Source organism: Mytilus californianus, unplaced genomic scaffold (assembly GCF_021869535.1).
Source record: "Mytilus californianus isolate M0D057914Y unplaced genomic scaffold, xbMytCali1.0.p SCAF_11, whole genome shotgun sequence".
NCBI lineage: Eukaryota > Metazoa > Mollusca > Bivalvia > Mytilida > Mytilidae > Mytilus > Mytilus californianus.
This window is the reverse complement of record NW_026262593.1, coordinates 32,103,750-32,117,817: the sequence shown is the minus strand read 5'-3', so window position 1 is coordinate 32,117,817 and position 14,068 is coordinate 32,103,750. Positions and strand designations below refer to the sequence as shown.

At 31.5% G+C, this 14,068-nt stretch overlaps 1 protein-coding gene across 2 annotated transcripts in view; it reads right to left on the bottom strand.

Moving 5' to 3' along the window:
- Positions 1 to 12,652, bottom strand: part of LOC127719906 (uncharacterized) — a 29,260-nt gene extending 16,608 nt beyond the window's left edge. Inside the window, exons 1-6 of one of the 2 annotated variants that reach the window (XM_052226263.1) lie at positions 12,539 to 12,652; positions 8,311 to 8,509; positions 5,052 to 6,134; positions 3,353 to 3,820; positions 2,353 to 2,417; positions 1,084 to 1,317 (exon numbers count right to left, since the gene is read on the bottom strand). In XM_052226263.1, the coding sequence (XP_052082223.1) occupies positions 1,084 to 1,317; positions 2,353 to 2,417; positions 3,353 to 3,820; positions 5,052 to 6,134; positions 8,311 to 8,503 (2,043 nt within the window). In that variant the 5' untranslated portion in view covers positions 8,504 to 8,509; positions 12,539 to 12,652. Of the gene's footprint in view, positions 1 to 1,083; positions 1,318 to 2,352; positions 2,418 to 3,352; positions 3,821 to 5,051; positions 6,135 to 8,310; positions 8,510 to 12,458; positions 12,504 to 12,538 lie in introns of those variants that run through there. The other variant, XM_052226264.1, reaches the window with a different exon arrangement.
- Between the last annotated feature and the right edge of the window lie 1,416 nt (positions 12,653 to 14,068).

Below are 14,068 nucleotides of genomic sequence, written 5' to 3'. Positions count from 1 at the left end.
AAGAAATTACATTATGCATAAATTCTCATTGACATTGGGTATTTTTTCATTCAATGAATATCATTTACATGCTTTATGAAAATAAATGATTATGTAGAGGCCAATAAATTACCTTCCTACTGGTAAAAGAACTACATTATATGCAATGTGCAACCTAACCCTCCACACAATGAAATCATGGTAAGTGCTCTTGTGTGCCTGTGACCTGCAAATTCAAGAATGAAAAATATAGCCAAATTAAATAGGTACAGAACATCTCTGATTTTTTTTTTCATATGCTAAAATGTCATCCCCATTTTCCCTTACCCCTGTCTACCCCTCAAATATCTTCAGGTAGATTTTTATTTTTATTTACTTTTAATAGTATCAATCACATGTTTATGCGTCTATCCCAAAGAATCATTAATAATTTCAATATACTGAACAACTGAAAACCAACTTATTATTCTAGGATTATCATTTAATGTAACTTAAGCTTGTTTTTAGAAAACTTTTTTTGCAAATATTTAACTTTGTTGATGCATTTGTAAAAGAGAAGATCTAAGTTTCACATACCAGGGTATATATCCATGACATTTTATATTTAGACTTATTTTTCAACATATCCACGAGTCCAGGACATTTTATATTTAGCTTTATTTTTCAACATATCCATGAGTCCAGGACATTTTATATTTAGCTTTACTTTTCAACATATCCACGAGTCCAGGACATTTTATATTTAGCTTTATTTTTCAACATATCCATGAGTCCAGGACATTTATATTCAGCTTTTATTTTCAACATATCCATGAGTCCAGGACATTTTATATTTAGATTTTTTTTTAGCCTATCTATGAGTCCATGACATTTCATATTAAGCTTTATTTTCAACTCGGGATGAACATGAAAAATAAATCACGTATAAAAATTAGTTGGTTTTAGTATCTAATAAGGTGATCTCTAAAATATGCAAAAACCAGAACATATCTCATTGGCATTCATACCACCTCTTCCTATTCTTTATCCTGCCTCAGACCTTATCTTTAGTAGTGTCTAAAACCATCTTTATCATATAATACAAGATCTAGATCTATTCGTTACCTTTACAGACAAACTTCCATTCATAATCCAACCGAAGAGACATCCATGGAATATTTTCTGACATTTCAAACGTCCAGGCTCGGTAACTGCCACATCACATACCCCTATACCATCAGGATAGGCCTGGAGATACTCTGGTACAATGATATCTCTACCTGCTTTGTGTATAAGTTGTCTAGATACTACACCATACTCCAGATCTTTGTGATTTGTAGCATTTACTACAACATCCACCTAAAATATGTAAATAATATAATTATATATGTCAGTGGTCAAGTGGTCTAAGTAGTTCATCTACAGTGATCACTAGCCTGTCGAAATTGAGGTTGTGAGTTTTAACCCAACTCGTGGCGAGGTTGGTTTAACTCTGATCTTACTTGACAAAGGTTGTCAGTTTCCATGCCAAATGTTGGTACCTTCTACTGGTTCTTTTAAATATTGCTAGGACAGACGTTATATTGTAGTGATTTTAACACATATCATTGCCATAAATTAATAAAAAAAATAACAACGTTGTATGCATCATGGAACTTATTGACTATAGAAAAGTCTTTTATTTTCTTCAGGTTGGCTAGCTTGATAGACTCCACCTGCTTTCATATGTGTGACATGGCCACATTTCATGCAAATAGATTTGACAAGTGTATATCAATGAATTCAGATGCCTTTTATTAGCCAATTTAGTTAAACTTCTTTCTGTATGTGCCTGTCACATGTCAGGAGCCTGTAATTCAATGGTTGACATTTGTTAAAGTATATCTTATTTGTTTTTTGTTTGTTGTTCTGTACATAAATTAAGTTGTTGGTTTTTTCATTTGAATTATTTTACATTTCTTAAGCCTTATTTAGCTTGCTATGTGGTATGGATTAAATATCTCGTTGTTGAAGACGGTAGTGACCTTTAGTTGCTAACATTAACGTCATATTGTCTCTGTTGGATATTTGACTAATTGGCAATTATACAACATCTTCTTATTTTATACTGAACACATTAAATTTCAATACTTAAAAAAAACCTCTGACATCATAGATACCAGGCTTATAATTTTGTACGCCAGATGAATGTTTTCGTTTACAAAAGACACACCAGTGAATTTAATTTTCAGTCCCTGATACTATAACATCATTTTACCTAAAGGAGATTATAAGATCATAATGGGTAATGATAAGTTATCCTTTGGCAATCCAAACTTAGTCTGGCCATCGTTCAAACGTTTTTTTTGTATAGACTTCTATAATATCATTTGTTGATATGAATTTAGTTTTTACCTTGTCATCCACATCAACAATGGATCCTTCTACTATATTTACTGTTATGGATGATGGCTGTTTCTCTACAAGAATAAAACTTTTTATAGATTTAATCTAAAATTCATTTAAATTTTTTCCCTATTAACATCTTTAGAAATATATATAGAGGCAAAATTTACTGTGCATAAAAAATTGTAATAGGAATGTAAATCGTAAGCCTGAGTTTAACATTACGTAACTGAATTTACACTTAAACTAAGGTTGCAACTCTTTTCAGCAAAGTTGACTCAAAAAGATTTTTTCTGTTCTTTGAAGGCCATGTTTAGTTCATGATAGTCCAATATATGTGAACTGAAAATCTGTATTATATATTTTTCTTGCACATATAGAACTACAGATTATACTTAATATAGTTAAACCTACACATGAGAAAATCATTAACAAGCTTGAATATCAAGGTCTTTTTTATGAACATCCGTTCTGGGCATGTTGCAAAAAATCTTTTTATGGTTTAATCCAATACACATCACAAACATCTAAAATTTGGAACTATTAAAAAATTAAGTGTCATTAAGTGAATTAGATTTTTCAAGAAAAAGCCTTTTAAAATCAAGGGGAGATAATCAAATTTGATAGGACAATTTCTGTTTTTTTTGATTTTTCAAGACAATAAGGCTTATGACCACAAATTTTTATTTGATATTTCAGAAGTATTTATGAAAAGCAATTTTCTCACTGAATTGTAACAAATTCTATAAAGTTTCCTCAATAAGGAAAGATTAAGTTTCTCCAATATAACCCATTTATACAAAATAACTGTAATTTTGTTAACTTCAACATATTTTAAAGAAAAAACAAAGTCTGTTACCCCATGTTATCATCTTGAAATTTGAAAGTAAATTGACCCATAAGTTTTTTACAGAAGTTTAAGATAAGTCAGAATGCTATCAACGAACATTTAGACATCCTAGCAATCTTAACATAGGAAAACTTCAATCGATAGTACATGTATGCATACCTGTTAGTAAGGGAGGATGTTTATCAAACACAATTCTTGACATGTGACCAAGGATGATGATTTCTGATATCAGAAAATCATCAATATCTTCTACAGTACTTAAGGTGTCTGCATATCCATACAAATGAACAAAATGTCCAAACTTTTTCCGTAATTTCCAAAAATTGTTAATCAATATGGAGGCATACATATGAGAAGGAAAATCATCAGCAATATCTAATGGTATACCAAGGCTACGGTACCCAGTATGGGCAATAATGTTAATGATCCTACGAGCACAGTTGTACAGTAAAGACAATGTTACATCACGTTTTCGTGCCCAAGGGGGAATAACTGTGAGAAGTAACATTTGACATTTAAGGTTGCCTGTATTTTGGATCACAATGATTTCTTCTGGTTCAATGGCTGTTCCCGTCTCTTCACTGTTTTTGAGGAGCTTTGCTATGTCAGCATCAACAGCTTTTCCACCTACAATGAGCAATAAATGAACTTTTAGTCAGAGTTCCAAATCATGATCTGAAATAATTTGACTTTTGTCCATAAACATGCATGCTTAGCTCTATTCTCAGAATTTTGTTAAAAAGTGTTTTTAGAAGGCATTTTTTTGTAATATATCATTTTACAATAGATTCTCCATACATTTGAGACTCTCATATCATGCCTAAGAGCATAACTACATGACAATTGTGAGAATAGACATGTTTATATTAGTCTATTTTACACATATTTGAACATGACTTATAATAGCATATCTTTTTATTGAACCTAAGATTCAGAATATCTCAAATATATTTACTTGATGTAGCTGAATAAATGTTTTGTAACCCTCCATTTTAAAACTTTTACAGTAGTTAAATTTTCATTACAATTTCTTGCATTTTTTACCTAAGAAGATTTATATTCAGATCCCTGAGTAATGTGCTGTAATATTGTTTGTCTGGCCAGTGTACTGCGTTTATCTTGGATTTAATGTTTTCAGATTGTGCTTTTCGTAGTTAATATCTTTTAAAAGTAAGTATTTCATATTTTTTTTACCAAGGTGACATGAAAGTTATTCTTAGTATACTTTTTTTATTCCTTACTTTAACTTGTTTTTGTTCAAAAGGACTATCAGACTCTTTCACAGTTGTATCTTTACTGATATGAAATCCATATGTTCCTGCTATAAGACTTTCATAAGTTCCAAAATAAAGAGCATCTCAATTATTCTGACCGTTTTTTTATTTCAAAATGTAGAATGCCATATTTGTGTGCCCTCATTGTGAAATCTACTTTTCATTGGTAATACATGAAATTATAGCAACGACCAGTTACTATTAAATGATTGATTGATTGATTGTTGGTGTTTAATGCCACTTTCAGCACTATTGGCTTCATCAGATCAGCCAGTTTTTATTGGTTGAGGAAGCTTGAGTAACTGGACCTCAGCAGGAAAACAGAGATTCTATTCAAACTTTTAACATATTGTAGATATACTGTGGATTCATTATTATTCGTTGGATACCAATTTTCGTGGGTTTCGTGGGTACAGGTGAACCACGAATTCAAATGTTCAACGAATTACAAATTTTCTATAGGCTTTGTATGCAGAGATTGGCTAAACCACAAAATCAGATATCCACGAAAATGCAAGTTTTTCGCAATCCACGAAAATTGATACCCACGAAAATAAATGAATCCACAGTAATATGAAGGTTACCTTTTCTAAATATGTCTTTGCCACAGCCAAATGGTTCCAGATTTGTTGTCACAGGACAAATAAGAACATCACATTCACTTGTCTCCACTGGACCAACCATTGTCATAATGTGCATCATAGCATCTCTATGGTTACCTAGCCAACCAGAATGGAGACGTGCTTTGTTGTCTATACTGATGATGCAATGTTTTTGCTTTCCCAGTTGGACACATTTTTCTTGTACAGCTTTAGTTAAATGCTGTGTATTGCCAAATGTATGATCTAATGAAATAAACAGCTCATTTGCCATTCTTTCAACATCAGTTTTGACAATACTAGGATCTTTTCCATGCAATTCAATATGATTGTCTAAAAAATTATGGTCAACTTTGTACAAATGGCACAAAGCCTTCAGCTTCAAATCGGAAAATTTTTGAAAGTATTCTAATTTCCATCCCGGCAAAGGAACATTGAGTATCTGGACAGTACCATCTTCAGGACCTGGGGACGAACTAAATATTCTCTGATATCGCACAAATTGATCGTTTGTCATCACCAGAACTGTATCCCCTTTCTTTTTACGTGGCACAGCAGATACTTTATTATTATCTTGGAGAAACTGTTTTAACTCTGTAAATTCAAACTGTTCATTTTCAATCTCTATTGTTTGGATACAATCCTTGATGACCTTTGAACCCTCTACAGCAACATCTTGTGATGGTGCAAACACTAATAAATCAAAAACTTTATCATTTACTTCCCAAGAGCACATAACTCTTTCATGCAAAAGAATAAAATTTACATATTCTGCCACTTCTGGTTTCCTCAGAAATTTTGATCGGATATTTCCAATATTATCTAGCCTGGTAACCACCTGTTTACATTGTTTATCTATCTGGTACCTAGCTTCATCAATACTCTGTTGGACTTTACCTCTCATCATTACAAGATCTTCTTTAACTTCTATTTCAAGATTAATATCTCTCAATTTGTCAAAGAACTCATTTTTTTCCAAAACTTGCAATTTGTTTTTGTTAAGTTTGAGTACTTCATCAAATTTATTCTGATTTGTATGAGAAGGGTTTTCTAGTTCTCTCTGTGGTTCTATAAATAGAAACAAAAATCAGAAAGAGCATATCTTTTTGTTGTTTTATAAGCATAAATACTGATATTTTAAAAATAAATGGGGAATGTGTCCATGGGACACAGATGATGCCCCCGCTTGCATATAACGTTATAAAGGGACATAACTCGAGATACTTGATCTGAGTTTTGTGGTAATAAGCATTGTGTATAAGTTTCATAACATTTGGTTGAGGCAAACTAAAGTTAGAGAACGGAAACCAATTTTGGACGTACCGACGTAGGAACGTACAGACGTACAGACGGACAAGGGTAAAACTTAATGCCCCCTCTGCTACAGCGGTGGCATAAAAACTATTGATATATTCTCAAACATAGCTAGGGGAGCCCAGAGCCCCTCCTTTTAGAGCTTCAAATATGATAAATGCATGGATTCTTTACAAGTATCACTCCAAACTTTGGCTTGCCAGGCCCTGTTGATGACCCCCATCCCCCCTTTTTTTCCAAAATCCTGGATCCACACCCGACTCTGACTGAGACTAACCTGGGAAACTATCTTACATATCATATAACCCTTAATTAGGCTTTATGCTTATCTGTAGTTCTATCTATATTTACTATTTTCAATGTTAAGTAAAAAAGGTGCAATGTGTCATATATTGGCTCAAAGATAGACTTTTAGTAAAACAAATTGATATATAATGCATATGGATCACTGACATTTACATTTTGTGTATTAGTGTTATTCTGAGTATTCTTTATTTTAATTGCATAGCATGTTGTTTCTGGTTTCAATGGCACATAAACATTTAAATACCTTAGTGTTGCTGAGTTCATCCCCAGTTTTGGTGGTGTTCATTTTGCCCCTTTTCAGGTTTCTTTGTAGAGTTTTGTGAATTGGACTTGTTTGTCTTATTACTGTTTTTATTTCACCAATATTGTATCAATATAAAAATAAGGAGATGTTGTATGATTGCCAATGAGACAACTATCCACCAGTGTTCAAACAACGAAGATATAAGCAATTATAGGTCACTGTACAGCCTTCAACAATGAGTAAAACTCATACTGTAGTCATCTTTAAAAGGTCACAACATGAAAAATGTTAAACAATTAAAAAAAAGAAAAATACATCTGTTAATTCTTCATTGAGGAGTGCCACTAAACATGCTTTTAAATAGGAGCTATTATAACTAATGGCAGGGATATATATTTTCCTGTCTATCATCCTTATATTGCCAGTGTTTTAAAATGAAATTTACTTTTTCCTAGTTCCAATTTTAACAATGTTTAATATACTGTATATGCAGAAATTATTGCAAGGATTTTATTAATGCAAATAATGGGACTCTTGAGTATCGCAATATTTTGATATATGATATATATATATATATATATATATATATATATATACATATATATATAAACAAGTCTAAATTGAAAACAACGTTCAAACCATATATATATCTGTATATGTAGCATTTCCTTAAATGGTAATAATTAAACTTGTATTTTTGTTCATTCTTCAAAAATCAAAATATTATAAATGCACACAATATAATTTCTGGTTTTACAGTAACAAGTTATTAAATGTAGTTCTCTAATTCTTCGTCAATTTATCCCTTTCTGCACCCATTGTATAAAAAAATTTAATCAACGTGTGGTTCGTTTGATCTCAGTTCTTCATTGGTTAAAATCCGATTATGCATCGAATTTTCTTGCTTTCCTCTGAATTTCCTATTGTGACGGCATGAAAAAAGGCGACCATGCCTGATGACGTCACATTAAAAGAACACATCTTTTTGCAGATCATTCGAAAAGAAGGAATAAATTTGCCTGCGTATTGTTTGAAAATCATTAGAGAAACAGATTCCACCACCAAATCTCGTGTAATATGATATTTATCCACTCTCGACAGTTAAATTTTAAATATTTAAAACGCTCGGCAAGCCTCGCTTTTAAATTTGAAAATTTAACTGTCTTGAGTGGATAAATATCGTATGCAGTGGTAGAATCTATATTTATCTGATATAATATTTTCATTTTTGCCTTGGAACTGCAGGTGTTAGGGATTGAAGGAATCAATGGTGGGTAGCTGTCACATTTGCAATTATATGACATCTCCCTCTATTTTAATTTCATAGAGATGCAAGTGATAAAATGCTTATTTGTACTATCTCTCCATATCAAAGTTTACCATGATCATTTTCCTTCTTCTGATCTTTCTTTTCCCCGCCATTTTTGAGGATAGGTTTGCGTGGAGCACCATTTTGTTGACTGCTGGTTGTAAGAACAGATTTTTCAGTTGTTTTTGATGTTGCTCTAGTGTTACTAGTGTTGACAGTTGTCTTTGATACCGCCCTCTGTTGTCTGTTAACTTTATCTGCCATAATGCTCTGTAAAAATGACAAAAGTGAATCTGCCTATATAGTTGTAATTACTTTCAAGTTAAAAATTTACATTTCTGAAATCAAGTTCCCTATAAAAACAAGAAAAATGTGAGCCATTGCTCACTAAGTCTAATGTTACCCCAGTTTTAAGTTCTCAATTAACAGGAGGCTGAGATAACAAATTTCAGGCATGCTCTTATTTGTAGTTTCTTAGAAAAATGTGACAAAATTCCATTTCTGGCCATTAATATGTGTTAGAATTGTAAGTATTCTGTAAACAGGAAGTTAATAAGTGAGGAATATCAGGAAACTTGTCACACAATATAGAATGTTCACATTAAATTTGATAACAAAAATTGTTAGGTTTTTCTTGTACTTTGGTAATTTCATACTTATTAAAATGGCCGTTATTTGTTAGACCTAAAATGTATTCAGAAAACAGGAAGCTGAGGAGTGATGAATTTGAAAACACATCATAAAGAATAGCATGCTCACAAAAAGCTTGATATCGAATTTCTGGAAGATTTGATAAATAGTTAAGGACAAATGTGAAGAAAATTTCATGTGACTGACAGACGTACAGATGGACGGACAGACAGACAGGGGTAAAATAGTGTATTCCCTCTCCTTTGAAGCAAGGGTATAACAAATCAAAATGGATTGATTCCAGCAGGGAATTTGGGGTATACAATATCATGTTACCATGGGATTTGAGCCTTTCGCACTCTCTGTTAACATGGTTAAGCCAATAGCCATCAAAATTTGACAGATAAGATTATTAACTCCCTTTATTGTATGCATTTTTCTAGTAAAGTGTTTTCTTTATTTTTACTTTTTACTCTTTGAATGCTTGATGTATTTTAATATTTTTGGTGAATTACCATCACACTATCATGATTATACATGATAAAACATCAGAGTAGCATTTGAGTAGTCAAATGGAGTAAAATATAAATGTTAACGTCATAATTTTAAGGTTCATCGGGAGGAATTAAAATATATGACCTTGTTTATACCACAAAATTTGCTATGAATACGTGCTGACAAACTTGTGCACCTGGAAAAGTTTTAAGTTTCAAATTCGAATTTAATTTTCAATTTTCTGAAATATGAAATGCAATTAAATTTTATGCCTTAAAACTTTTCTAGGTGCACAGGTTTGTCTGTACATAAGAGTAAATTTTCACCCTCTCAAATAAAATTTTACCCCTGACTGAGAAATATGTAATGATTAATGAAACCAATAGGTAATATAATTGATGAAATTATTAAATGTTGACTATTCCTAGAACATGCGAGACTGAGAGAAAAAAAATACCAAAAATAAAAAGGGGAGATAAATGCAACCTTCATGTATTGATTAGCATTTCAACTGTTTGAAATGATAAAATGTTGAAATTATAACCATACTCTTTCATGATTTCATTTGTGATCCTATTAAGTTTTTATTATGTCTGATCAGAAACAAGTATAATATTTAATATGTAGGGAAAACGGTACTATTACATTTTTCCAGCATTAGGTTGGCCTTTTGTGTACCCAAGGCAGGTGAAGGAAGTCAAATTAGGAGCGCTGTGAATGGATGTAAGGGTAGTATATATTTTTTTATTTATCTATGAATAACTGCAGTGTGTATATTTACAATATAAATTTTAAAACCTATTGAAATATTTTCTAGAGAATTATTCGAAAAGGCTTCCAAAATTTCATAAATTTGGTGTAAAATGACGGTGGGCATGGATAACATAAACAAGCTCCGTTGGAAATTGGTCATGATACTATTTGGCTTCAATTTTTAAAATAGAATAATAAAGTTCTAACACCACACATAACTGTTTTATCCAGGTTTTTATTATAAAAAGTGGTAAATTTAGAAAATGTTAGTATTGTCGCCTATGGCAGAATAAATAGTACCGTTTTCCCTATACTCAAGATAGCAAGGGAAATCAAAATCAAGCAGACTTCAGTCATATTTTACTATTTTGAAGCATTTGATAAGTACATTTGATTTTTATCACAAAGAATAGAATTTTTTAACTGAGAACAATACTGTGTTGAGAAAAGTGGGGAGTCATAATAATAAGTCAAATTGATGGGTACTGATATAAAACTTTATTCTAGGATTTCAATATTAACTATATTGTATAAAATGCACCAAACTATAGTTCTTTTGTAGTTGTTTTCACCTTTCGCAATGATTAATTCAATTGAAAACACCAGCATTCAAGTCGCGACAAATATTTTTAACTGAAATATTTGCCTCTTTTGCTGTGTAATTCCCTGAATGTATCACTTGGGTATTTCTCTAGACATAATCTATTAAAATGGCAAATTGTCGGGTTAAGTTTGTACTGTTTATGGGGTTAGGCAATATTTGGTCATACTAGAAGCATTTTCAGTGTTGAAATTGTCCATTTAAGAAAAAAAGAGGCCCACTTGAGGATAAATTTAGATAGAATTTATGCTATCCTGTGTAACGAATTGTTCACATTCTTGGCAATTCATGCAGCAAATATTTCAATAGTGCTTCATTTTGTAGTTTCTATCTTTTATTATATCAGGCATATATTATTTTTCATTTTCTTCTGTTTGAAAGGATTTTTGTTGGAAATCAATACTCCCAAGGGACATAATTCTACTTTTTCATAGATTAATACAGGCAACAAAGGCAACTTTACAGCTGAGTATTTTGCATATTTAATGTTTTAAGTGTCTAATATCTTTGTTTTTATAATCTCAAGACAGAATAATGGATTTTATAACAAGCTCTGAAATTTTGAACCACAATATGGCATATACTAAAGCATGGAATGGAGATTAGTATGAAAAATCTTGAATTTGTACTTATGTTGTAAATTTTGGATAAAATGAATACAAATTAAATGGAATGGTCATTTTTATCTGTTTAAATGGAACTCTTTATATTTTTTTTTTTAAAAGATAAGATATGATTTTATACAGGTTGTTTATTAAGCCTTTATGAAAGAAGTAGAGAAAGAGGTAAACCAGCATGTAGGGGTGGGGACATAAAATGATCCATGTTTCTTTTAAGTAATGGGGACATACAAGTATTTATTATAGCCAAGGTTTTCACAATAACCCAGTATTGCATTAATGGTGTCATAAGAATTCTTTATATCTTAATGTCACAGTATAGGGAAAACGGTACTATTACATTTTCTCAGCATTAGGTTGGCCTTTTCTGTACCCAAGGCAGGTGAAGGAAGTCAAATTAGGAGCGCTGTGTATGGATGTAAGGGTACAATATATTTTTTTATTTATCTATGAATAACTGCAGTGTGTATATTTACAATATAAATTTTAAAACCTATTGAAATATTTTCTAGAGAATTATTCGAAAAGGCTTCCAAAATTTCATAAATTTGGTGTAAAATGACGGTGGGCATGGATAACATAAACAAGCTCCGTTGGAAATTGGTCATGATACTATTTGGCTTCAATTTTTAAAATAGAATAATAAAGTTCTAACACCACACATAACTGTTTTATCCAGGTTTTTATTATAAAAAGTGGTAAATTTAGAAAATGTTAGTATTGTCGCCTATGGCAGAATCAATAGTACCGTTTTCCCTGTATTATATGTCTCTCGTCTGATACATATAGCCAATGTTCTTATTAATTCAAATTCAGAGAAGGATTTAGGAGCCCAAGTGTCTGCTCCTTTATGACTCTTTATGGAGCTTTATTCAATTCTGATTTCCTACTTTCTCACACTTCACCCCAGTCCAGTCTTATCTAATATTTCATATCATATTAATATAATTTGTATTAGGTGCATTCCTACTAGATCTACTATGTTTTTGTCATTATCAAATGTATTTTGTGTTTATATTTGTATAGGGAGAGGTCCGAGAGTACGTCACTAATGTTGTTATAACTTGTGTCCTCCCTTTTGCTACTTTTGCAAATGAAATATGTTTAAACTAAACCTAACGTTGCCTAGTCTGCCCTCCCCCTTTTTTCAAATGCTGGATTCGCATGCAGGGGATCGTACACCTTGAAAATTACCAATACCTTATGTTATTAAATGCAATGTCGGCCATTAAAAACGAAAACCATGGAATACACATTGATAAAACAATACACAACGCTTTTCACAAGTTGTTAAATGATCCATAGTATGATTTTGAGAGCCGATTCTTCATTCGTTATAAATTCAAGGGAGACTATCATTTTCCCGCAAAAAATTAAAATAAATGTAGCAGTATCTATATGATCAGATATGATAAGCTATATGAACAGATATTGAAATTGAATTGTTAGTAAACATACAAATATTGGGGCAAACTTTAAGATACAAATCATGTTAATAGACGGCAAATAGGAAAAACAAAATAAAACTACAATTATTTATATATATATATCATATCGCGCCGCTTACCAAGTCCCTATTAGGGGCAAATGCTGGAAATAGTATACTGTCTCAGATAAATGACAAGAACATATTTTATTAGCAATTAAGGGCTCACAAGGGGCATATATAGAGCATGTATAAGGAAAAAGAACATTGATTAGCATAGATACATAGAATTTAAATATACAATCACAATACAATTAGCCGACTGTAATAAAGCCCTTGGTTTCATGATAGTATATATATAATATAGTTACATGAACAATAAATAGATCTAACTCATATTGACTTTAATAAATTTTCCAACAGCATTAAGGACCTGATTGTCTTGACAGCTTAATAAATGAATTATAATTTTTGCTGATTGTCCAGTATAGAAAAGTTTGGAATTTTTTGGCAAACAAAGTCAAAGAGAGCATCTATCAAAGTTAAATTTTTCACATGAAGTTAAAAAATGTATTTCATCTTCAACACAGCCAGATGAGCATTTTTTGCAATTTTTTTCATTTCGTGAATATTTGAAAAACGGCCAAATTCAATTTGAAGCTTATGAGCAGATACACGTAATTTGCAAACTGCTCTTCTTTTTTTATAAAAGTTTCGTCCTACTGGACGTAAAATAAACAATAATCAATCAATGAAAATGTTCATATTTTTGTTGCTGCATATAACATACTTCTGTTTTGAATTTATATTTTCTTTTTTGTTTATATTTTCTTTTTATTGTAAGGGGACGACAATTTGATATTCTGTTCGGGGGTGGGGGTGGTTTTTTTGCGGAATGACTATTCATTTTCATCTGTTGCTATGTATGCTTATTTTGTTTTTGCAAAACCGCGCGAAAATTAATTTTCACTTTTGTACACAGTAATGTTCCTGCATTTTGGGTTGCAGAACATTTTCATTTTGTTTTATTCAAGGTTATTGATGTTCAGCTGTTACCAGGCCATGATATTCATTTTCAAAATCTTCCAGGCCCCCAAAAAACCAAATGGTCGTCCCCTTAGAACAATCCTCTTCCCAAATGATAAGAATATCATATCAAAATGACCATCTGTGACTACATACTTCCGTAGTTTCACTGTGACAACTAATTATATAGACATACAAACTTTACCTTGACCTATAATGGTTTACTTTTACAAATTGTGACTTGGATGGAGAGTTGTCTCATTGGCACTCATACCACA